The following is a 24,320-nucleotide window of genomic DNA, read 5'->3' as shown; positions in this document are numbered from 1 at the left end:
GGGCAAGGCTGCTCAAAGCATAGGGCAAGGCTGCTCAAAGCATAGGGCAAGGCTGCTCAAAGCATAGGGCAAGGCTGCTCAAAGCATAGGGCAAGGCTGCTCAAAGCATAGGGCAAGGCTGCTCAAAGCATAGGGCAAGGCTGCTCAAAGCATAGGGCAAGGCTGCTCAATGCATAGGGCAAGGCTGCTCAATGCATAGGGCAAGGCTGCTCAATGCATAGGGCAAGGCTGCGCAATGCATAGGGCAAGGCTGCGCAATGCATAGGGCAAGGCTGCGCAATGCATAGGGCAAGGCTGCGCAATGCATAGGGCAAGGCTGCGCAATGCATAGGGCAAGGCTGCGCAATGCATAGGGCAAGGCTGCGCAATGCATAGGGCAAGGCTGCTCAATGCATAGGGCAAGGCTGCTCAATGCATAGGGCAAGGCTGCTCAATGCATAGGGCAAGGCTGCTCAATGCATAGGGCAAGGCTGCTCAAAGCATAGGGCAAGGCTGCGCAATGCATAGGGCAAGGCTGCTCAATGCATAGGGCAAGGCTGCTCAATGCATAGGGCAAGGCTGCGCAAAGCATAGGGCAAGGCTGCGCAAAGCATAGGGCAAGGCTGCGCAAAGCATAGGGCAAGGCTGCTCAAAGCATAGGGCAAGGCTGCTCAAAGCATAGGGCAAGGCTGCTCAATGCATAGGGCAAGGCTGCTCAAAGCATAGGGCAAGGCTGCTCAAAGCATAGGGCAAGGCTGCTCAAAGCATAGGGCAAGGCTGCGCAATGCATAGGGCAAGGCTGCGCAATGCATAGGGCAAGGCTGCGCAATGCATAGGGCAAGGCTTCTCAATGCATAGGGCAAGGCTGCTCAATGCATAGGGCAAGGCTGCTCAAAGCATAGGGCAAGGCTGCTCAAAGCATAGGGCGAGGCTGCTCAAAGCATAGGGCAAGGCTGCACAAAGCATAGGGCAAGGCTGCTCAAAGCATAGGGCAAGGCTGCTCAAAGCATAGGGCAAGGCTGCTCAAAGCATAGGGCGAGGCTGCTCAAAGCATAGGGCAAGGCTGCGCAATGCATAGGGCAAGGCTGCGCAATGCATAGGGCAAGGCTTCTCAATGCATAGGGCAAGGCTGCTCAAAGCATAGGGCAAGGCTGCTCAAAGCATAGGGCAAGGCTGCTCAAAGCATAGGGCAAGGCTGCTCAAAGCATAGGGCAAGGCTGCTCAATGCATAGGGCAAGGCTGCTCAATGCATAGGGCAAGGCTGCTCAATGCATAGGGCAAGGCTGCGCAATGCATAGGGCAAGGCTGCGCAATGCATAGGGCAAGGCTGCGCAATGCATAGGGCAAGGCTGCGCAATGCATAGGGCAAGGCTGCGCAATGCATAGGGCAAGGCTGCTCAATGCATAGGGCAAGGCTGCGCAATGCATAGGGCAAGGCTGCGCAATGCATAGGGCAAGGCTGCGCAATGCATAGGGCAAGGCTGCTCAATGCATAGGGCAAGGCTGCTCAATGCATAGGGCAAGGCTGCTCAATGCATAGGGCAAGGCTGCTCAAAGCATAGGGCAAGGCTGCTCAAAGCATAGGGCAAGGCTGCTCAAAGCATAGGGCAAGGCTGCTCAAAGCATAGGGCAAGGCTGCTCAAAGCATAGGGCAAGGCTGCTCAATGCATAGGGCAAGGCTGCTCAATGCATAGGGCAAGGCTGCTCAATGCATAGGGCAAGGCTGCGCAATGCATAGGGCAAGGCTGCGCAATGCATAGGGCAAGGCTGCGCAATGCATAGGGCAAGGCTGCGCAATGCATAGGGCAAGGCTGCTCAATGCATAGGGCAAGGCTGCGCAATGCATAGGGCAAGGCTGCGCAATGCATAGGGCAAGGCTGCGCAATGCATAGGGCAAGGCTGCTCAATGCATAGGGCAAGGCTGCTCAATGCATAGGGCAAGGCTGCTCAAAGCATAGGGCAAGGCTGCTCAAAGCATAGGGCAAGGCTGCGCAATGCATAGGGCAAGGCTGCGCAATGCATAGGGCAAGGCTGCGCAATGCATAGGGCAAGGCTTCTCAATGCATAGGGCAAGGCTGCTCAATGCATAGGGCAAGGCTGCTCAAAGCATAGGGCAAGGCTGCTCAAAGCATAGGGCAAGGCTGCTCAAAGCATAGGGCGAGGCTGCTCAAAGCATAGGGCAAGGCTGCGCAATGCATAGGGCAAGGCTGCGCAATGCATAGGGCAAGGCTGCTCAATGCATAGGGCAAGGCTGCGCAATGCATAGGGCAAGGCTGCGCAATGCATAGGGCAAGGCTGCGCAATGCATAGGGCAAGGCTGCGCAATGCATAGGGCAAGGCTGCGCAATGCATAGGGCAAGGCTGCTCAATGCATAGGGCAAGGCTGCGCAATGCATAGGGCAAGGCTGCGCAATGCATAGGGCAAGGCTGCGCAATGCATAGGGCAAGGCTGCGCAATGCATAGGGCAAGGCTGCGCAATGCATAGGGCAAGGCTGTGCAATGCACCTGCTGGGTGTTAATGGGCCCCTACCTACTTGTTGCCAGTCATCTTAATGCAGTGTTTCTCAATTCCAGTCCTCAGGCCCCCCCAACAGGTCAGGTTTTCAGGATTTCCATTATTTTGCACAGGTGATTTGATCAGTTTCACTGCCTTAGTAATCACCACAGCCTTTTCATCTGAGGGAAATCCTGAAAACCTGACCTGTTGGGGGGGCCTGAGGACTGGAATTGAGAAACACTGTCTTAATGACATTACACGAATGCTAATGGGGGAACTGTCAGCAAGCAATTCCTTGTGTCAGTGGGCAGGATTCAGGGTCATTCTCCAATACTAACAAATGTGTGTGCCCAGGAATCAGACATTGGGAAGAGACTAATGGAGGAGGGGGGTGCTCTGAGCTACTCTTATCACACTGCCTCCCTGAATAGCCTATCTGTGCAAGTCTCCAGCTGCAGTGGAACCACAAGTCCCAGCATAGACACCCACTGAACACTTGTCCTAACTGCTCTACAATAACACACCTATTCTTCTGGTTCGTACAATGACAGGATTATACAGAGGCAACAACCCTCTCCTCCCTACCTGCTCTTCCTCTATCCTCAGACTCTACATCTACTACATTCCCCGCTTCCTTCTCACTTTCCAAAAACACGGCGCACCACATACACGTCAGGGGGAGGAGCGAGGCTTGGGACGCACATACTCTTCCGCTTTGACTGCTGTTGGAACGCAGAGGTAAGTCAGCGGACTGGAAAGACGCAAGACGGACCCATTCAATGATCCCCGGAATATCCCTACTGTCAATCCTTTCCCCATTCGTATATATAGACGATCTCCCTCTGTTACCTGTATATGAGGACGGAGCTAGAGAGCACGTGCTGCTTCTTCCCCTCCACACACATGCCATGTAATATACGAGAATACACAGGACAGTCCGCATATGTCAGGGGAGCGCAGATTGGCCTGAGAGCTCAGTATGCATACACACCTATTCAGGAAGATTAATGACCTATAGAAAGCTGAGCAGTGTGTTATAAATGTGTCTCCGTGTACAGACTTTTTCTTCTGCCTATTCACCTCTCCCCTTCCTTTAGTGCTCCTCCTCCCCCTTTCCCCCTTGCTCCTCTCTCTCCCCCTCACCTTCTTCTCTTCCCTTTCCCCCCTCACCTTCTTCTCTTCCCTTCCCCCCTCACTTTCTTCTCTTCCCTTTCCCCCCTCACTTTCTTCTCTTCCCTTTCCCCCTCACTTTCTTCTCTTCCCTTTCCCCCCCTCACCTCCTTCTCTTCCCTTTCCCCCCTCACCTTCTTCTCTTCCCTTTCCCCCCTCACTTTCTTCTCTTCCCTTTCCCCCCTCACTTTCTTCTCTTCCCTTTCCCCCCCTCACTTTCTTCTCTTCCCTTTCCCCCCTCACTTTCTTCTCTTCCCTTTCCCCCCCCTCACTTTCTTCTCTTCCCTTTCCCCCCCTCACCTTCTTCTCTTCCCTTTCCCCCCTCACCTTCTTCTCTTCCCTTTCCCCCCTCACTTTCTTCTCTTCCCTTTCCCCCCCTCACTTTCTTCTCTTCCCTTTCCCCCCTCACTTTCTTCTCTTCCCTTTCCCCCCTCACTTTCTTCTCTTCCCTTCCCCCCTCACTTTCTTCTCTTCCCTTTCCCCCCCTCACTTTCTTCTCTTCCCTTTCCCCCCTCACTTTCTTCTCTTCCCTTTCCCCCCTCACCTTCTCTTCCCTTTCCCCCCTCACTTTCTTCTCTTCCCTTTCCCCCCCTCACCTCCTTCTCTTCCCTTTCCCCCCTCACTTTCTTCTCTTCCCTTTCCCCCCTCACTTTCTTCTCTTCCCTTTCCCCCCTCACTTTCTTCTTTTCCCTTTCCCCCCTCACTTTCTTCTCTTTCCTTTCCCCCCTCACCTTCTTCTTTTCCCTTTCCCCCCTCACCTTCTTCTTTTCCCTTCCCCCCCTCACTTTCTTCTTTTCCCTTTCCCCCCTCACTTTCTTCTCTTTCCTTTCCCCCCTCACCTTCTTCTTTTCCCTTTCCCCCCTCACTTTCTTCTCTTCCCTTTCCCCCCTCACTTTCTTCTCTTCCCTTTCCCCCCCTCACTTTCTTCTCTTCCCTTTCCCCCCCTCACTTTCTTCTCTTCCCTTTCCCCCCCTCACTTTCTTCTCTTCCCTTTCCCCCCTCACTTTCTTCTCTTCCCTTTCCCCCCTCACTTTCTTCTCTTCCCTTTCCCCCCTCACTTTCTTCTCTTCCCTTTCCCCCCCCTCACCTCCTTCTCTTCCCTTTCCCCCCTCACCTTCTTCTCTTCCCTTTCCCCCCTCACTTTCTTCTCTTCCCTTTCCCCCCCTCACTTTCTTCTCTTCCCTTTCCCCCCCTCACTTTCTTCTCTTCCCTTTCCCCCCCTCACTTTCTTCTCTTCCCTTTCCCCCCCTCACTTTCTTCTCTTCCCTTTCCCCCCCTCACTTTCTTCTCTTCCCTTTCCCCCCCTCACTTTCTTCTCTTCCCTTTCCCCCCCTCACTTTCTTCTCTTCCCTTTCCCCCCCTCACTTTCTTCTCTTCCCTTTCCCCCCCCTCACTTTCTTCTCTTCCCTTTCCCCCCCTCACTTTCTTCTCTTCCCTTTCCCCCCCCTCACTTTCTTCTCTCTCCCCCCCCCCTCACTTTCTTCTCTCTCCCCCCCCCCCTCACTTTCTTCTCTCTCCCCCCCCCCCCCTCACTTTCTTCTCTCTCCCCCCCCCCCTCACTTTCTTCTCTCCCCTGTCACCTTCTTCTCTTCTTCTCTCCCCTTCACCCCCCACCTTTTTCTCTCCCCTTCACCTTCTCTCCCCTTCACCCCCTCACCTTCTTCTCTCCCCTTCCCCCCCCCCCTCACCTTCTTCTCTTCCCCTTCCCCCCCCTCACCTTCTTCTCTTCCCCCTCATGTTTTTTCTTCCTCTCACCAACTTCTCTTCCTTTCTCCCTCCTTTTTCCCCATCTTCTTCTTGTCCCTCTCATCTAATCTTCCCCCTCCTCTTCCTCTCCTCCTATCTTCCTTTCCACCTCACCTTCTCCTCCTTCCTCCCATCTTCTCCTTTTCCTTGTTCCCTCTCCCCTTTTCCTCCTCCCTCCTTTCCTCTCCTTTTCCATCCAATCTTTCCCTCTGGTCGTCCCTTTCTTCTTCCCCTCTCCCCCTCCTCTCCTGTCATCTCCCCTTCCCTTCCCTTTCCTTTTCCCTCACCTTCCATTCTCATCGTCCCTCTCTATTTTCCCCTCCTCTTCCCATCTTTCCTATAATTCCTTGTACACACGGTCAGAATTTCTGATGGAAAAGGTCTGACTGACTTTTTTTATCAGAAATTTCGACCGTGTGTATGCCCCATCAGAGAAATTCATTCATATTACATAGAGGACACGTTGTCTTTTCCTCCGATGGAATTCTGTCGGAATTACGATGTGAACTTGGTCGGACAAAGGTCCGATCGTGTGTACAGGGCATCACCCTCATCATTTCCTCTTCCTTATCTCCTCTTCCCTTTCCTTTCTCATTCCCTTCTCCTCTTCCTCCTTCTCTTTCCTCTTCCCTCACCTTCCCTTCTCATCTTTTCTCCCCACTTCCCCCTCCTCTTCTCCTTTTTTATCTTCCCCTTATCATTTCCTCCTCCTCTGTCATCTTCCTCTTCCTCTTTCCTCTTCCCTCTTTCCTCTTCCCCCTTTCCTCTTCCCCCTCTCCTCTTTCCTCTTCCCCCTCTCCTCTTTCCTCTTCCCCCTCTCCTCTTTCCTCTTCCCCCTCTCCTCTTTCCTCTTCCCCCTCTCCTCTTTCCTCTTCCCCCTCTCCTCTTTCCTCTTCCCCCTCTCCTCTTTCCTCTTCCCCCTCTCCTCTTTCCTCCTCCCCCTCTCCTCTTTCCTCCTCCCCCTCTCCTCTTTCCTCTTCCCCCTCTCCTCTTTCCTCTTCCCCCTCTCCTCTTTCCTCTTCCCCCCTCTCCTCTTTCCTCTTCCCCCCTCTCCTCTTTCCTCTTCCCCCCTCTCCTCTTTCCTCTTCCCCCCTCTCCTCTTTCCTCTTCCCCCCTCTCCTCTTTCCTCTTCCCCCCTCTCCTCTTTCCTCTTCCCCCCTCTCCTCTTTCCTCTTCCCCCCTCTCCTCTTTCCTCTTCCCCCCTCTCCTCTTCCCCCTCTCCTCTTCCCCCTCTCCTCTGTCCTCTTCCCCCTCTCCTCTGTCCTCTTCCCCCTCTCCTCTGTCCTCTTCCCCCTCTCCTCTGTCCTCTTCCCCTCTCCTCTGTCCTCTTCCCCCCCTCTCCTCTTTCCTCTTCCCCCCTCTCCTCTTTCCTCTTCCCCCTCTCCTCTGTCCTCTTCCCCCCCTCTCCTCTTTCCTCTTCCCCCCTTTCCTCTTCCCCCTCTCCTCTTTCCTCTTCCCCCTCTCCTCTTTCCTCTTCCCCCTCTCCTCTTCCCCCTCTCCTCTGTCCTCTTCCCCCTCTCCTCTGTCCTCTTCCCCCTCTCCTCTGTCCTCTTCCCCCTCTCCTCTTTCCTCTTCCCCCTCTCCTCTGTCCTCTTCCCCCTCTCCTCTGTCCTCTTCCCCCCCCTCTCCTCTTTCCTCTTCCCCCCTCTCCTCTTTCCTCTTCCCCCTCTCCTCTTCCCCCTCTCCCCTGTCCTCTTCCCCCTCTCCTCTGTCCTCTTCCCCCTCTCCTCTGTCCTCTTCCCCTCTCCTCTGTCCTCTTCCCCCCCTCTCCTCTTTCCTCTTCCCCCCTCTCCTCTTTCCTCTTCCCCCTCTCCTCTTTCCTCTTCCCCCTCTCCTCTGTCCTCTTCCCCCTCTCCTCTGTCCTCTTCCCCCTCTCCTCTGTCCTCTTCCCCCTCTCCTCTGTCCTCTTCCCCCTCTCCTCTGTCCTCTTCCCCCTCTCCTCTGTCCTCTTCCCCCTCTCCTCTGTCCTCTTCCCCCTCTCCTCTGTCCTCTTCCCCCTCTCCTCTGTCCTCTTCCCCCTCTCCTCTGTCCTCTTCCCCCTCTCCTCTGTCCTCTTCCCCCTCTCCTCTTTCCTCTTCCCGCTCTCCTCTTTCCTCTTCCCGCTCTCCTCTTTCCTCTTCCCGCTCTCCTCTTTCCTCTTCCCCTCTCCTCTTTCCTCTTCCCCTCTCCTCTTTCCTCTTCCCCTCTCCTCTTCCCTCACCTTCCATTCTCATTGTCCCTCCTCTCTTACCTCTCCCCCCTCATCAACATATTCCTGCCTTCCAGCAAATGTGCAGCCTTAGTACACCAAACAGCACTATGACATGTATACAAATGTTGACTTTTGTGAAAAGTCAGCAGCGTAAAGTCCTCCTTTCCAATTCACTCACTGAAACGCAGAATGCAATGATAGATGACTTTCACATGAATGGTAGCGTTGTCTTTGGTGTCCTTTCTGTATTTGATAGCCATGTTGTAACTTTTCTATGCTGTTTGCTGTGATGGATGGCAGGACCCAGCAGCAGAGTTTTTGTTCTCTGGTATATGCTGGTGGGTTGTGTAAGTTCTATGTATAGTTCACATGTCACAGCTATTAGGATACAAAAACTAACTCCATTCCCCCTTTTTTTCACACTAGAAATGAGAAAGTCTATCTGTCTGGAGTTCCCCTTTAACATAGTAAACCCATTTTATTTCCCCCTTCAAACAAAATTTGGTACTGGTCAATTTCTTGCTATTTTTGGCAGAAATAGTAAAAACATTTTTCAGACTTTTTTTTTCCCCTCATGTCAAATTTTTGCTGTCTTTAGGTGTCTTTGCTTTTCCCCGGCATGGAGTCAGATGCTTGGCAGGTGGTAAGCAAGAGGAAGGCGGGCAAGAAGTCACAGCAGATTAAAGGAAACTCACTTTGTAAAGATGAAGGATCTTCACAAGCTCTGGATCTGGATGTAAATGTTAAAGATGTCATTAAAAAAATTAGGGACACCATGTGAGTAAACCTGTGTGTGTGTGTGTGTGTGTGTGTGTATATATATATATATATATATATATATATATATATATATATATAGCATCTCACAAAAGTGAGTACACCCTCAAATTTTTTCAAATATTTTGTCTTTTCTTGTGACAACACTGAAGAAATGACACTTTGCTACAATGTAATGTAGTGAATGCACAGCTTGTATAACGGTGTCCATTTTCTGTCACCTCAAAATAACTCAACACACAACCAATAATGTCTAAACCGCTGGCAACAAAAGTGAGTACACCCCTGATTGAAAATGTCCAAATTGGGCCCAAAGTGTCAATATTTTGTGTGGCCACCAATAATTTACTGCACCACCTTAACCCTCTTGGGCATGGAGTTCACCAGAGCTTCACATGTTACCACTGGAGTCCTCTTCCACTCCTCCATGACAACATCACAGAGCTGGTGGATGTTAGAGACCTTGCGCTCCTCCACCTTCTGTTTGAAGATGCCCCACAGATGCTCAAAGGGGTTTAGGTCTGGAGACATGCTTGGCCAGTCCATCACCTTTACCCTCAGCTTCTTTAGCAAGGCAGTGGTCATCTTGGAGGTGTGTTTGGGGTAGTTATCATGTTGGAATACTGCCCTGCGGCCAAGTCCCTGAAGGGAGGGGATCATGCTCTGCTTCAGTATGTCACAGTACTAGGGGTGCAACGGATCATCATTGATCCGTGATCCATACGAATCAGCACCTTCGCGTTGGGACACACGGCGATCCGCTGGCCTCCCGGTCTATAGGAAAGGCCGCGGCTTCTGCCTAGCTTCCGAAGCGGCAGCCATCTTGGTCCACCCGGCGCGGGGAATGCAGGCTGCTCCACGGAAGTTTGCGGGCACTTGAGCTCAATATGTCATTGACTCCTAACAGCCCAGCGATGAGCTCCATGCTGCATCTTGAGGAATCCACACGAGGAGCCGCTGCCGCCGCACCGGACGTCCTGCTGCTGCCAGAGAAGAGAGAGGAGGCGATCGGGGGGATCTGTATGTACTGAGCACGTAGGGGGGGGGGGGATTTTCACTAGACACGCAACACTCAGCCCGCCGATCAATGACACGCCGATCTGATGATTGGGATAGTTAAGGTCACAGGAGGGAACTGGTGACACTACTTTTCTACATGGGGCTGCACATATAAGTATTGCTGGATGCAGTTATTTCAACACAAAACTGAGTTGATATGCTTAAATACAGTATTTGTAAATTCGACGGACTGTTTACATGTTAAATTAAATGTGAAAATCAGAGGTGTTCTGTCACATTAGCAATAAACAGTCCGTCGTATTTCCAAACACTGTATTTAAGAACATAAGCTCCGTTTTGTGTTGAGAATAACTGTGAAATCTAAAACTCCGGTGGGTGTAGCAAGATTTGTCTTTTTTTTTTTTTTTTTTTTTTTTGCTGATCCAAAAATGATCCGATCCTTGACTCCTGATCCGAGGATCGATCCGATCCGTGAGTTTTTGGCATTCATGGTTCCCTCAATGAACTGTAGCTCCCCAGTGTCGGCAGTGACCGCGACACTCCCACCACCATGCTTGACTGTAGGCAAGACGCACTTGTCTTTGTCCTTCTCACCTGGTTGCTGCCACACACACTTGACACCATCTGAATCAAATAAGTTTATCTTTGCCTCATCAGACCACAGGACATGGTTCCAGTAATCAATGTCCTTAGTCTGCTTGTCTTTAGCAAATTGTTTGTGGGCTTTCTTGTGCATCATCTTTAGAAGAGGCTTCCTTCTGGGATTACAGCCATGCAGACTAATTTGATGCAGTGTGCGGCGTATGGTCTGAGCAGTGACAGGCTGAGCCCACGTCCCTTCAACCTGTGCAGCAATGCTGGCAGCATTCATACGTCTATTTCCCAAAGACAACCTCTAGATTTGACACTGAGCATGCGCACTCAACTTCTTTGGTTGAGCATGGCAAGGTCTGTTCTGAGTGGAACCTGTCCTGTTAAACCGCTGTATGGTCTTGGCCACCGTGCTGTAGCTCAGTTTCAGGGTCTTGACAATCTTCTTATAGCCTAGGCCATTTTTATGTAGAGCAACAATAATTTTTTTTTTCAGATCCTCAGAGAGTTGAACTTCCAGTGACCAGTATGAGAGAGTGAGAGCAATAACACCACATTTAACACACCTGCTCCCCATTCACACCTTAGACCTTGTAACACTAATGAGTCACATGACACCGTGGAGGGAAAATGGCTAATTAGGCCCAATTTTGCCATTTTCACTTAGGGGTGTACTCACTTTTGTTGCCAGCGGTTGAGACATTAATGGCTGTGTATTGAGCTATTTTGAAGGGACAGAAAATTTATACAGGCTGTACACTCACTGCTTTACATTGTAGCAAAGTGTAATTTCTTCAGTGTTATCACTGAAAATGTATAATAAAATATTTACAAAAATTTAAGATACTGTATATGCAGGCCAGTTAGGTTCCCCGACCCCAAACTTGCTCATCCATATCTTTATGGACCTTGCTTTGTGCACTGGTACAAATCATTGGTGGAGGTGATTATTGAGAGGATTATGATGTGGGGTCGTTTTTCAGGGGTTAGGCCTGGCCCCTTAGTTCCAGTAAAGGGATCTCTTGAGGCGTCGGCATACCAAGACATTTTGGACAATTTTATAATCCCAACTTTGTGGGAACAGTTTGAGGATGGTCCCTGCCTGTTCCAACATGACTGCGCATCAGTGCACAAAGCAAGGTCCATAAAGACATAGATTAGCAGGTTTGTGGTGTAGGAACTTAACTGGCCTGCACAGAGTCCTGACCTCAACCCAATGGAACACCTTTGGGGTGAATTAAAGCGCAGCCTGTGAGCCAGACCTTCTCGCCCACATCAGTGCCTGACCTCATAAATGCACTTCTGGAAGAATGGTCAAACATTACCATAGACACACTCCTGAACCTTGTGGACAGCCTTCCCAGAAGAGTTGAAGTTGTTATAGTTGCAAAAGGTGGGCCAACTCAATATTAAACCCAACGGAGTAAGACTGGGATGCCATTAAAGTTCATGTGCTTATAAAGGCAGGTGTCCCAATACTTTTCCTAATACAGTGTTTATAAAATAAGGATGTATGCAAGAACCGCACAACAATGTTAGTAGTTGGTGCTCTTGCAACAGGACTGACCTCAGCAGAACAACTGCTGTATATAGGAAAATTTATTTCACAAGGTCAAAAAACAGCATTTTACAATCAAAGTACAATCTTTGGGGCAAAGTCTGAACTTCCTTGGATCAGAAACACTGAATAAAAGAAGTAACATTTAAGTGTATTATACAGCATACAAACAGGAACCAGAAACTTAGCTAATACTAAATTGTTACTTCTTTTTATACTATGTAAAATGTTACTTCTTTTATTCAGTGTCTCAAACCTGAGAAAGGGCAGACTTCCATACTTGCATGAAAAGCTGTTATTTGATCTTGTGAAATAAATTGCTGCAACCACAAATGTGTGTGTGTGTGTGTATATAAATATATATATATATACTGTAAATATTTACACGGTGCTGTGCAAAATGTAGGCGCTTGTGATTTTTTTTTACAGTCAGGATGCTTTGAATAATAATGCAATCAAAAAAAATATATATATATATATATATATATATATATATATATATATATATATATATATATATATATATATATATATATATATTGTGTGTGTGTGTATATGTATATGTATATGTATATGTATATATATATATATATATTGTGTGTGTGTGTGTGTGTGTGTGTATATGTATGTATATGTATATATATATATATATATATATATATATATATATATATATATATATATATAGTGCATAAAACAAGGCCTATAATGCACTTCCCGGCGCCACAGTGATAAAATACAAGTTCTGAGACTCCTCCTAATAACTAAATAAATTGTCTAAAAGGGTAATTTAAGAATATGAAGATAGTTGAACAGGATAAAAGCTAGTATCAAAGTACATAAAAAAGTAATAATAGCAAAGCAGCAACTGTTTAGAATACAAAAATGAGTGATCTCATAAAAGTACCCAGATAAAACAAAAATATCAAGTCCTGGAACCATAAATAGTCCAAATGATAAAACAGAGCTAACATTGGATAAATAGTCCAAATGATAAAACAGCGCTAAAGTTGGATAAGTGGGGTGTGGCTTGTGCATGGCCGGGTGAGGGAGTAGAGCTGTGAGCTCCTGTCTCCTCCGATAGCTCCGGGCGCGACGGATTGAAGAGATGAGCGGCGGTGTGCTGATTGAGCCTGCTGTGGGGGAGGAGTGATTTGCGGAGAGACTGCAGAGAGAACGTGGCTGTGATTGTGGAGGCGCGCGTAATTCAACTTGGTGTTGATTTAGCGGCATGCACCCGTGAAGGCAGCTGGAAAGCCGAACGTCCCGCAAGGCAGCATTGTCAGCACAAGCTCAAGTAGTACAAGCACCCAAACCTGCAGAGCAGCCAGTGATTGAACGGTATTTTACAACCTTACAGGGGGGAGGACAGCGCTCTGAAGGTAAGAGCAGGCTGACGGATGTGAGGAGGCAGTCTAGTGGGGGCCCTCACAAGAACAAGCCAGCCTCAAATGTCGGTGAGAGCAGATGTGGAGGCTCTCCAGATTACTCCACAGAACCCCCGTTTGTCTGCTATATTAACTGGGACTGCAACCTCCCTCCCCCATGAGAGACTGGTGAGCTGAAAAGTGAAATGGAGAACTTAAAGGCGTTAATTCAAGCACTCCCCACTAGGGCAGATACCATGGGGATCGAAAGTTTGGGCACCCCAGGTACAAATTTGTATTAATGTGCATAACAAAGCCAAGGAAAGATGGAAAAATCTCCAAAAGGCATCAAATTACCGATTAGAAATTCTTATGTGTCAAAAAAAGTTAGATTTTATTTCCATCATTTACACTTTCAAAATTACAGAAAACAAAAAAGTGGCGTCTGCAAAAGTTTGAGCACCCTGCAGAATTTATAGCATGCACTGCCCCCTTTGCAAAGCTGAGACCTGCCAGTGTCATGGATTGTTCTCAATCATCGTCTGGGAATACCAGGTGATGTCAATCTCAAAGGTTTTAAATGCCCAGACTCATCTGACCTTGCCCCAACAATCAGCACCATGGGTTCTTCTAAGCAGTTGTCTAGAAAATGGAAACTGAAAATAGTTGACGCTCACAAAGCTGGAGAAGGCTATAAGAAGATAGCAAAGCGTTTTCAGATGTCAATATCCTCTGTTCAGAATGTAATTGGGAAATGGCAGTCATCAGGAACAGTGGAAGATAAAGCAAGATCTGTAAGACCAAGAAAAATATCAGACAGAACAGCTCGCAGGATTGTGAGAAAAGCAATTCAAAACCCACGTTTGACTGCACGATCCCTTCAGAAAGATCTGGCAGACACTGGAGTTGTATTCCACTATTCCACTATTAAGAGATACTTGTACAAATATGATCTTCATGGAAGAGTCATCGGAAGAAAACCTCTTCTACGTCCTCACCAAAAAAATCAGCGTTTGAACTTTGCAAATGAACATATAGACAAGTCGTATGCATTTTGGAAACAAGTTCTGTGGACATATGAGGTTAAACTAGAACTTTTGGGCCGGAATGAGCAAAGGTACGTTTGGAGAAGAAAGGGCACATAATTTAATGAAAAGAACCTCTGTCCAACTGTTAAGCATGGGGGTGGATCAATCATGCTTTGGGGTTGTATTGCAGCCAGTGGCACAGGGAACATTTCACGAGTAGAAGGAAAATGGATTCAATACAATTTCAGCAAATTTTGGATGGTAACTTGATGCCATCTGTGAAAAAGCTGAAGTTAAAGAGAGGATGGCTTCTACAAATGGATAATGATCCTAAACACACCTCAAAATCCATGGGGGATTACATCAAGAGGCGTAAACTGAAGGTTTTGCCATGGCCTTCACAATCTCCTGACCTCAACATAATTGAAAATCTATGGATAGACCTTAAAAGAGCAGTGCGTGACAGACAGCCCAGAAATCTCAAAGAACTGGAAGACTTTTGTAAGGAAGAATGGGCAAAGATACCTCAAACAAGAATTAAAACACTCTTGGCTGGCTACAAAAAGCATTTACAAGCTGTGATACTTGCCAAAGGGTGCAGTACAAGATATTAACTCTGCAGGGTGCCCAAACTTTTGCAGACGCCATTTTGTTTTCTGTAATATTGAAAGTGTAAATGATGGAAATAAAATTAACTTTTTTTGACATATAAGAATGTCTAATCTGGAATTTGATGCCTTTTGTAGATTTTTCCATCTTTCCTTGGCTTTGTTATGCACATTAATACAACATTTTACCTGGGGTGCCTAAACTTTCGATCCCCACTGTATAAGTGCCCTGATTGCAAAAGTGGAAGAGGTGCACTCCAGGAGGAGAATTACAGGTGCTGGAGGACCGTGCAATAGAGGGGGAGAGCGTATCGAAGGATTTAGAGCAACGGGTGAAGGTATTGGAAGGAGAGAGGCACGTTCAGGTAGATATCACAGTGTCCCTACAGTTGCAGTTGGAGGACCTCCAGGACCGAAGTCGACGTAACAATGTACATGTACGAGGGGCCTGGAGTCAGCAGAGCAAGAGAATCTTCAAGACACGGTAAAACGTATTTTCCAAAAAGTTTTGAAAGACGCTATGCCTTTAAATTTTAGAATGAACAGAGTACATAGGGCTCTGGGCCCCAAGCCGAAAGATAGCAGTCGCCCCCGAGATGTGATATGTCGAATGCATTACTTTTCGCATAGGGAGGTAATTCTGCGGAAGGCCTAGGAGGCTGGGACAATAAAATTTAATGGGGTACAGCTGAAGATATTACCTGACTTATCAAGTGCCACTCTCCAGCGTAGAGCACTCCTCCGTCTAATATTAGACTGGGGGGGGGACATACAGGTGGAGATTTCCAATCTCAGTTCTTATCAGGAAAGGCCCGCGTTCTTTTTGGTTACAGGGGAGAGGGGAAAGGGAAGGAGAATCCTCTTTTCTTGTAGCACAAAGTTTGATGATGTTGTTGTGTGAGGTGAATCTCTTGGGGTGGTATAGGGGATGAGACATGGAGAAAGAGACCTGAGATGACACCCAAGAATTTTCTTTGAGGGGGGGGGGAGATAGGTGGAAGGGGAAACAATCTTTTTTTTTTTTTTTTTTTAGGAGGGCTGAAGGGTTTTTTTTTCTGGGGGGGGGGGGGGGCAGAAGGTAGGAGGCAGAGATGGTAGAAAACAGGATAATGGAGAGTTGGAGGGATGGGGGGGGCAGTAGGGGGATGGGGGTTGAGACCCCAGGAGGTTTCTCCCTTTTTATCTCCCTGTTGACCCCCCACCTTCCCTCTCCCTTGCTGAGGTTTATGTGTGACATTTGGGACATATCATTTCTTGGTGCGTGAATGGAGGGGGAGAGGGGGAAATGTTGTTCTTTAAAAGGGGAAGGGAAAAAGAGAAAGAAAAGCAAATAGAATAGGGATGATTCGCATAAATATAAGGGGTAACCCCTTTTCGGAGGGGAAAATACATTGAGAAGAGGCACTAAATACACAAGTAGGTGATGGGGGGGAAGGGGATTTCTCCTTTTTTTTGTGAGGGGGGGGTAATTATAGGGGCGGGGGGAGAGAGAAGGGGTATACAGATAACACAATACTAATGATATAATTAGAATATAATTAGTGGCACAGACACAAAGAGGGTATGAGGGGGGTGAGATTGATTTAAAGGGTTTAATAGAGGAAGGGTTTTTTTTTTTCTCTCTCTCTCTCTTTTTTTCTTCTCCCCTTGTTGATATTGATAATTGGTGTGGACCTCCCTTAGGGGAGGCCCTCTGAGATATGACTAAGAAATGGAGACATGCAAAGGAGAGGGATGATCTGTTTGTTATATGTTTTATATTATTTTATTATTCTGTTTTAACAAGTTTATGATATGGGGGCTCAAGTTACGTGGTTGAATGTAATTTGCACCTGGAATCAATTAATTTGGTTGGAAAGGTGAGTAACATGAAGGGAGGGTGGATCCTGTTTGAATACCTTAGGAGGGGGGTATTGGAAATAAGCTCTAGGGAGAGGTAAGGGGGGTTTAATGTGTTTTTGTTTTTGCAAGGGGATTTAGTTTAGGGGGGGGGGGGGGGGCTACCACAATGCAACTCTAAAGGGAAAGAGTTGTTTTCTCTCTGATACCTCTTCCCTATCTTTGTTAGATATAAATAAAACAAAATAAGAATAGAACAGGAGGGAAGAGTGTTTCAGGGTTTTGAGGACTAGGCAGGGGTAAATTAAATTAAGTAGTATAATTGGGCACGGAGAAGTAGTTGGAAGGAGCTGGAGGAGGGACCAGGGGCATGCACAATTAATTTCCCCCCGATAGGCCAACACTCATTGGGGAAGGGAATTAGAGTGTTTAAAGTTAGTAGCTTTCCATATCGCTGGGGAGGAGGGGAGGCTTACATTTCTTCCTTTTTTTTCTCCAGTGATATTAGTTTTGAGTAGGGGAGGGGTTTTTTTTTCCCTCTCTCTCGGCACCGCTCTCTGGTACCAGGTGTCCCCTAGCTGGTCAGTTTTGTTTTCCTGTTCTCTGAGGTTGTATAATTTCGCTCTGTTGGATTAGAAATGGAAACCCTATCAATAATTTCAATTAATGCAAAGGGAGGCGGATGCTTTTACAGGAATTGAAGAAAATGGGGAGTGATATCACATTTATTCAGGAGACACATTTTAGAAGAGGAGGGCCTCCCTTTCTTAGAAATAGAGCTTTCACAATGGTATATCACGCAATGAACCCGGTGGCAAAGAAGGGGGGGTATCAATTTTAATCTCGAATAAGATCCCATGGTCATTCACAGACTCCTTGGTGGACACCGGGGGGCAGTATTTAGTGTTGAAAGGGACGATAGGGGGACTGGTGGTTACCCTGGCATATTTTTATGCTCCTATTACGCAACAGGATGCTTTCTTTGGGAAGTTTCTGGATAAATTAGTAGATTTTCAGGAGGGGCAGTTGATCTTGGGGGGGGTTTAAATATACCCCTTGTCTCTAGTGTGGATACCTCATCTGGGGGCTCGTCAGCCTCAGGGGGTACCCGGAAACGGATACTGCGGCTGATACAGAAAGCGAGACTAATAGATATATGGCGAATGACACATCCAGGAGAGCGAGATTATTCCTTTTATTCTACCCCTCATAAGATCTACTCTCGGATAGATTATTTTTTTATCCCACATAACCAGTTACAGGCAGTTAAAGAGGTTGGAATAGGGGAAGTTTCATGGTCAGATCACGCACCAATCTTTCTGAAATGCACACTGGGGGACTTTCGGCCTCCCGGATCGGGGACCTAGAGGCTGAATGAAAGTCTGCTACAGGATGCAGTTGTATTGGAAGAGGTACAGAAAGAAGTAAGGTGGTACTTCGAGACTAATGATACGCCAGACTGTGATGCAGGGGTGATTTGGGAGGCCCATAAGGCGTGATAAGGGGTGTCCTGATGAAACATGGGGCCAGGATAAAGAGGGAAAGAGAACTTAAGCTAACAACTCTTTTGACAGATATCTTACGTTTAGAAGCTGTACATAAACAGAGCCCTGGCCCGGTGTTGGAAAGAGACCTCCTGGCGGTACGTAGGCAAATTACCGAACTACTCCTGTAAAAAGCAGAAGGCAGAATGTGGGAAGCAACTGGCTAGTTTGTTGAGGGAACAACAAACAAGGACCTACATTCCAATGATCTTAGGGGTGGGAGGGGAGAAACTAAGTTTACCTAGAGAGATAGCACAGAGATTTGGAGATTTTTATAGTGCACTGTATAACTTGCAAACAAGCTCTCAGGATCAATCTACAATGGAAAAGTATATAGCAACATCAGGTATCATGAGTCTGACGCCAGCGGTAAGGCAGGAAATGGAAAAGCCAATTACTATAGAAGAAATTCAAGAGGCAGTGAGCAGAGGGAAGGGAGGAAAATCACCGGGACCAGATGGGTTTACTATTCAATACTATAGACTTCTTCTTTTTTGGACCATTTAAGGTAAAAATGTTCAATGGTTTAGGAGATACAAATTCCTTCCACATTGAATCTTTGAAAGCTATGATTGCGGTTATATCTAAGGAAGGAAAGGACCCCTCCCAATGTGGGAGCTACAGACTGATATCATTATTGAATACGGATCTGAAGCTCTTTTCTAAGATCTTGGCAATGCGCTTACAACAGCACATACCCGGCCTGGTTCATAAAGATCAGGTGGGGTTCGTGCAGTTGCGTGAAGCACGGGACAATACGATTAAGACTTTGAACTTGATCCATTTGGTTGGCTCATCCCGAACCCCATGTGTCGTCTTAGGGACAGATGCGGAAAAAGCTTTGATCGGATAAACTGTCAATTCATGTTTACGGTATTGAGACACATGGGGTTCGGTAATAAGATGATACAATGGTTTTCAAGTAATTATACCCATCCAACGGCTCAGGTAGAGTGAATGGAGTATTTTTCCCCATCTTTTAAGTCATCGAATGGGACAAGACAGGGGTGCCCGTTATCCCCACTTTTATTTGCTTTGTCTGTGGAGCCCTTATTGAGTAGGATCCGATTGAATCCAGACATTAAGGGGGTGTCCCTGGGAGGTACAGAATATAAGATCTCAGCATATGCAGATGATATGATGTATAATTTGACCAACCCGATGGTATTCCTCCCCAATTTGCTTCAAGAACTGAAGATATATGGAGATATATCAAATTTATGTAAAGTCTGAAGCAATGGGAGTGGCGATTCCTGAGAAAGATTTGAAGATCTTGAAAGCCAATTATAAATTTAAATGGTCAGACACAGCTCTGACATATCTGGGGACCTCCATCCCGGCGGATCTTACACGAGTTTATAAGCTTAATTTTGTACCATTACTAGCTAAAGTGCGGATCCTCCTGGATGGATGGCAGAAGGGGTTTCATTCATGGTTTGGGAGGTGTAACATTATCAAAATGAATATTTTACCAACATTTCTGTACCTCTTTCAGACACTCCCTATTGTAATACCCAAGCTTTTTTTCAAGCAGACACAATCTCTGTTCAGTAGATTTATTTGGGCAAATAAACGCCCAAGGCCCCATACACACGAGAGAATTTATCCGCGGATACGGTCCAGCGGACCGTTTCCACGGATAAATCCTCTCAAAGATTTCCGCAGATTTCTATGCGATGGAGTGTACACACCATCGCATTGAAATCCGCGCGGAAATCCTCTGGCGATGACGTGTCGTGCCGTTGCCGCGATTATGACGCGGCGACGGGCGCGACGCTGTCATATAAGGAATTCCACGCATGCGTCAAATCATTACGACGCGTGCGGGGAATCCCTTTGGACGGATGGATCCGGTGAGTCTGTACAGACGAGCGGATCCATCCGTTGGGATGGATTCCAGCAGATGGATTTGTTGTGCATGTCAGCAAATATCCGATCTGCTGGAATCCATCCCAGGGGAGATTTATCCGCGGAAAAAGATCCGCTGGCGTGTACACACCATAGGATCTATCCGCAGAAACCCATTTGCTGGGATTTATCTGCGGATGGATTCTATCGTGTGTATGGGGCCCAAGAATTAAGGGACGTATACTATCATTATCTAAACGAGATGGAGGAGTGTCTGCCCAGACATTTATAGATACTATCAGGCAGCTTTACTGAGCCGTCTGATTGGAGCAGACATACTGGAGAGAAAATATGGCCGGGATTAGAGCAAGCTCAATGTGGTAGTATGCTCCAGCGAGCGGCATGGTGCTACAGGGAGCTGCCGACAGATATTAAGAGGCATCCGCTGATAGGCCCTACCCTCCGGATGGGATATGTTTTTTTTGTGAAAGGGAAACTATCAACAGTAGATTCACCCCTCTTTCCCATTCTGGGGAATCCACAGTTTGAACCAGGATTATTGAAGGGACCGTTTAGTAGATTAACAGAACAGGGGCTGTTTCAAGCTTCTCATTTCCTGAGGGCTGGAGTATGGCCCACGATTCAGGAGATGACAACAGGATGTACACCCTATCAATTGGACTTTTGGAGGGCATTGCAATTGAGAAATTTTTTGGACACCTTGAATTTACCGAGTAGATACGAGCGTAGGTTAACAAAGTTTGAGGGGTATTGTAACGGGAGTGGGATGCTCCAACATACCCTCTCTAAAATGAGTGAATTGCTGAACGCACCCGTGGAGGATTTTCGTTTACCTTTCTTTAATAAATGGGAGGCGGAGCTGGGTAGGGCCTTTACAGAGGAGCAAAAGAATAAGATACTCCGAAACGTATTTTAATCTTCAGTATGTGTAAAGGTCCAGGAGATGAATTTTAAGATTTTATCACAGTGGTACCGTACCCGGTCGTCATAAATAGGTGTTATCCAGATACGTGGTGGTGTGGGAAAAAGGGAGGGACGTTAATACACATCTTCTGGGCTTGTCCTAAAATACAGAGTTTCTGGGAAAAGGTGCGGGAAATAGTGCAACGGTTCAGTGAGGAGGAGCTCCCGGGGGAGTGTACTTTGTATCTGTTACAGGAATCGGATATACTGGTCAGACAGTATAGGAAGTCAGTAGTTTGCCATTTTTGAAGGCAGCAAGAGCCTGTATTCATGTGATGTGGAAACAGACCCAGCCCCCTTCAGTAGGGATGTGGCTTAAACGAGTGGAAGATTTGAATAGAATGGAGGATTTAGTATGGACCTCGCGGCAACAACGGGGGGTCTATTTGGAGACATGGGCGGAATGGAATCGTTTTAAATACTCAGAGGAGGGGAAAACCTTTACAGATGTAAACTGACTGATGCAGGTGGAATAGGAGCTGGGGGGTGCAGAGGAGAGGAAGGGTTGTTTGAGGGGGGGTGGGTTCTTTTTTTTTTTATTGGGGGGGGGGATGGGGGGTAAAAAGCAGAGGGAGATAGAACAAGAGAGGGATAGAAAGCTTCCCCACCGTCTCGAGGACAAGAGGTTACCTGAGGTGAGGGGGTTTATAAGCCCAATTGTGGAAATTTAAAGATTAAGAGGAGTAGCAACATGACTAGGGTTGGGTTATTGACGGTTAATAATATGAAGAGTCATGAGTCTATAGAGGGAAGGAGAGGTTACAGGTTGGGAGAAGTATAGAAGCTGATATTGGTACATATCTGTAATGTTTGTCTCCCTTCCCTTTCTTTCTTTGTTATTTGCTTGTTTTAAATCAAATGTGTGCTTCTCTTTTTTCTGTTACCTGTTTCTTTTAAAATCAAATAAAATTGGATAAGTGTCCAACTACACATAAAACATTTGAATGATAACGTGGCAACAGTAAGTTCTAAAATGGTGAGTGCTTCTAGGGATTGGATCAGTGATGCATCCTAGACCTGGTCCCAATCTTCACTACAAGTGAGGCACTCTCCCCTCCGGGGTACAAACTCGCCAACAAAATGAAAAATGTAGGCCTTAAATAGTAACTTCCGTCATCAACAGCGGAGGCAGCATGGGTTAAATTCTGATTAGATTTATATGAAAACACAAAAGCATTAAATAGTGTAATCCTGCTTTAACCAGTTCCCGACCACCGCATGTACATATACGTCCACAATATGGCACGTACAGGCACATGGGCGTACAGGTACGTCCCCGCCTTACCTGGGTTCGGGGGTCCGATCGGGACCCCCTCCGGTACATGCGACGGCCGGGAACGGTGTACGGGAGGTCCGGGAGGAGGGGGCGGCTATTGGTTTCCAGCCGTCCCCTCTCGATCTCCCTCGGCGAATCGGATTCCACCTGAGCCCTCCCTGCCTGTGTAACTGTAAACACAGGCAGGGAGGAAGTGACGTTTTCTCCCCTCTGGCGGTCTTTTCGTCCGGTTCCAGAGGAGAGAAGACGTCAGTACTGTGAGTTGCACCAACAGCACACTGACACAGCACACATAGGCACATAACCCCCCCCCGATCACCCCCCCAGCACCCCCAGATCACCCCCTGTCACAGTGTCACTGATTGCAGTGATCATTTATTTTCTGATCACTGCTTTTAGTGTCAGTGTGACAGAAAAAAGTGTCAGGGCAGTTAGGTTTAGGCCCCTTTAGGTCCAGGGTAGCCCCCTACCCCCCCCCCCAATAAAGGTTTAACCCCTGATTGCCCCTAAAGTTAACCCTTTCACCCCTATTGCCAGTGTCACTAAGCGATCGGTTTCTGATCGCTGTATTAGTGTCACTGTTGCCGCTAGGCAGTTAGTTTTTTTTGAGGTTCGCCGCCAGGTTTATATAGCGTTAGGTACCCCCATAAATAAAGGTTTTAACCCCTGATTGCCCCTAGAGTTAACCCTTTCACCCCTATTGCCAGTGTCACTAAGCGATCGGTTTCTGATCGCTGTATTAGTGTCACTGTTGCCGCTAGGCAGTTAGTTTTTTTTGAGGTTCGCCGCCGGGTTTATATAGCGTTAGGTACCCCCATAAATAAAGGTTTTAACCCCTGATTGCCCCTAGAGTTAACCCTTTCACCCCTATTGCCAGTGTCACTAAGCGATCGGTTTCTGATCGCTGTATTAGTGTCACTGTTGCCGCTAGGCAGTTAGTTTTTTTTGAGGTTCGCCGCCAGGTTTATATAGCGTTAGGTACCCCCATAAATAAAGGTTTTAACCCCTGATTGCCCCTAGAGTTAACCCTTTCACCACTGATCACTGTATAAGTGTCACTGGTGACGTGGTTAGCCAGTTAGTTATTTAGTTATTTTAGGTTCGCCACCAGGTTTTTAGAAAGCGTTAGGTACCCCCATATATTACCGAATAAAGGTTTTAACCCCCTGATTGCCCCCTAGTTAACCCTTTCACCAGTGATCACCGTATAAGTGTTACGGTTGACGCTGGTTGGTTAGTTTGCTGTTTATAGCATCAGAGCACCCGCCGTATATAACCCAATAGGTTTAACCCCCTGATCACCCGGCGGGTGATATAAATTTAATTTTAGCGCCAGTCAGGGTCTGCGTCGCCCCAGGCAGCGTTAGGTTAGAGCCAGTACCGCTTACACCCACTCGCTAAGCATACACCCCCCTTAGTGGTATAGGATCTGAACGGATCGATACCTGATCTGATCAGATCTATACTAGCGTACCCAGCAGTTTAGGGTACCCAAAAACGCATTGTTAGCGGAATCAGCCCAGATACCCGCTAGCACCTGCGTTTTCCCCCCTCTGCCCAGCCCAACCCACCCAAGTGCAGTATCGATCGATCACTGTCACTTACAAAACACAAGACACATAACTGCAGCGTTCGCAGAGACAGGCCTGATCCCTGCGATCGCTTACAGTTTTTTTTTAAGCGTTTTCTACATTTGCTTTTCTATAGTCAGGTGCTTTTTTTACCTGTGAATCCTTACCATTGTACCACTAAATTTAGAGTCCAAAATGGCAAACCGAAGGTACAATGATAAGCAGGCCTTGGAGTTCATGTGCATGTCAGATAGTGAAGAGGAGGAGGTCACGCATCTGACAGATTCTGGCTCAGAATATGAACCCATTTACGACAGCGGCTCCATGTCAGATAGCTCGCACGACGAAGTTGAGGTCCCTGCTAAGGCCAGGCGTACCCGATCCCATTCTGATGTTGTTGAGCAGCAAGAACCGCAGGACCCTCGTATGGAGCAGAGATCCAGTACTAGCGCCGCTATTCCTTCTGGTGAATTGGCAAGCACCAGCGGCCTAGTACACCCTGGTCGTTTATCCAGCACTGCAGTAACACTTGGTGACGTGGCGAGTCCCATAAGTGCAGTTGAAGCTGGCGATGTGGCAAGCACAAGTAGTGTCCCGCTGCCACCAAGAAGAACACAGAGACAGGCCCGTCGTGCCCATAGTGCCCTTCCTGTAGAATTTGCCTATCCTGATTGGGTCCCCACCACTTCTACAGCACCTGTACTTCCCCCATTCACTGGCCAACC

General features: G+C 47.5%; 2 protein-coding genes across 6 annotated transcripts in view; one reads left to right on the top strand and one right to left on the bottom strand.

The window, feature by feature from the left end:
- Positions 1 to 3,413, bottom strand: part of HPS4 (HPS4 biogenesis of lysosomal organelles complex 3 subunit 2) — a 71,928-nt gene extending 68,515 nt beyond the window's left edge. For 2 of the 5 annotated variants that reach the window (XM_040351191.1, XM_040351225.1), the window contains exon 1: positions 3,063 to 3,149. The gene's annotated coding sequence lies outside the window, so the exon portion shown is untranslated. Of the gene's footprint in view, positions 1 to 3,001; positions 3,026 to 3,062; positions 3,150 to 3,183; positions 3,207 to 3,326 lie in introns of those variants that run through there. The other 3 variants (XM_040351200.1, XM_040351216.1, XM_040351207.1) reach the window with 3 other exon arrangements.
- SRRD (SRR1 domain containing) overlaps positions 3,015 to 24,320 on the top strand; it is a 55,080-nt gene continuing 33,774 nt past the window's right edge. Inside the window, exons 1-2 of the mRNA XM_040351247.1 lie at positions 3,015 to 3,215; positions 8,183 to 8,361. Coding sequence (XP_040207181.1) covers positions 8,204 to 8,361 — 158 coding nt within the window. The 5' untranslated portion in view covers positions 3,015 to 3,215; positions 8,183 to 8,203. The remainder of the gene's footprint in view (positions 3,216 to 8,182; positions 8,362 to 24,320) is intronic.

This window comes from Rana temporaria, chromosome 1, assembly GCF_905171775.1.
Source record: "Rana temporaria chromosome 1, aRanTem1.1, whole genome shotgun sequence".
NCBI lineage: Eukaryota > Metazoa > Chordata > Amphibia > Anura > Ranidae > Rana > Rana temporaria.
Note: the sequence above shows the minus strand (reverse complement) of the source record. Positions and strands in the feature narration are given on the sequence as shown.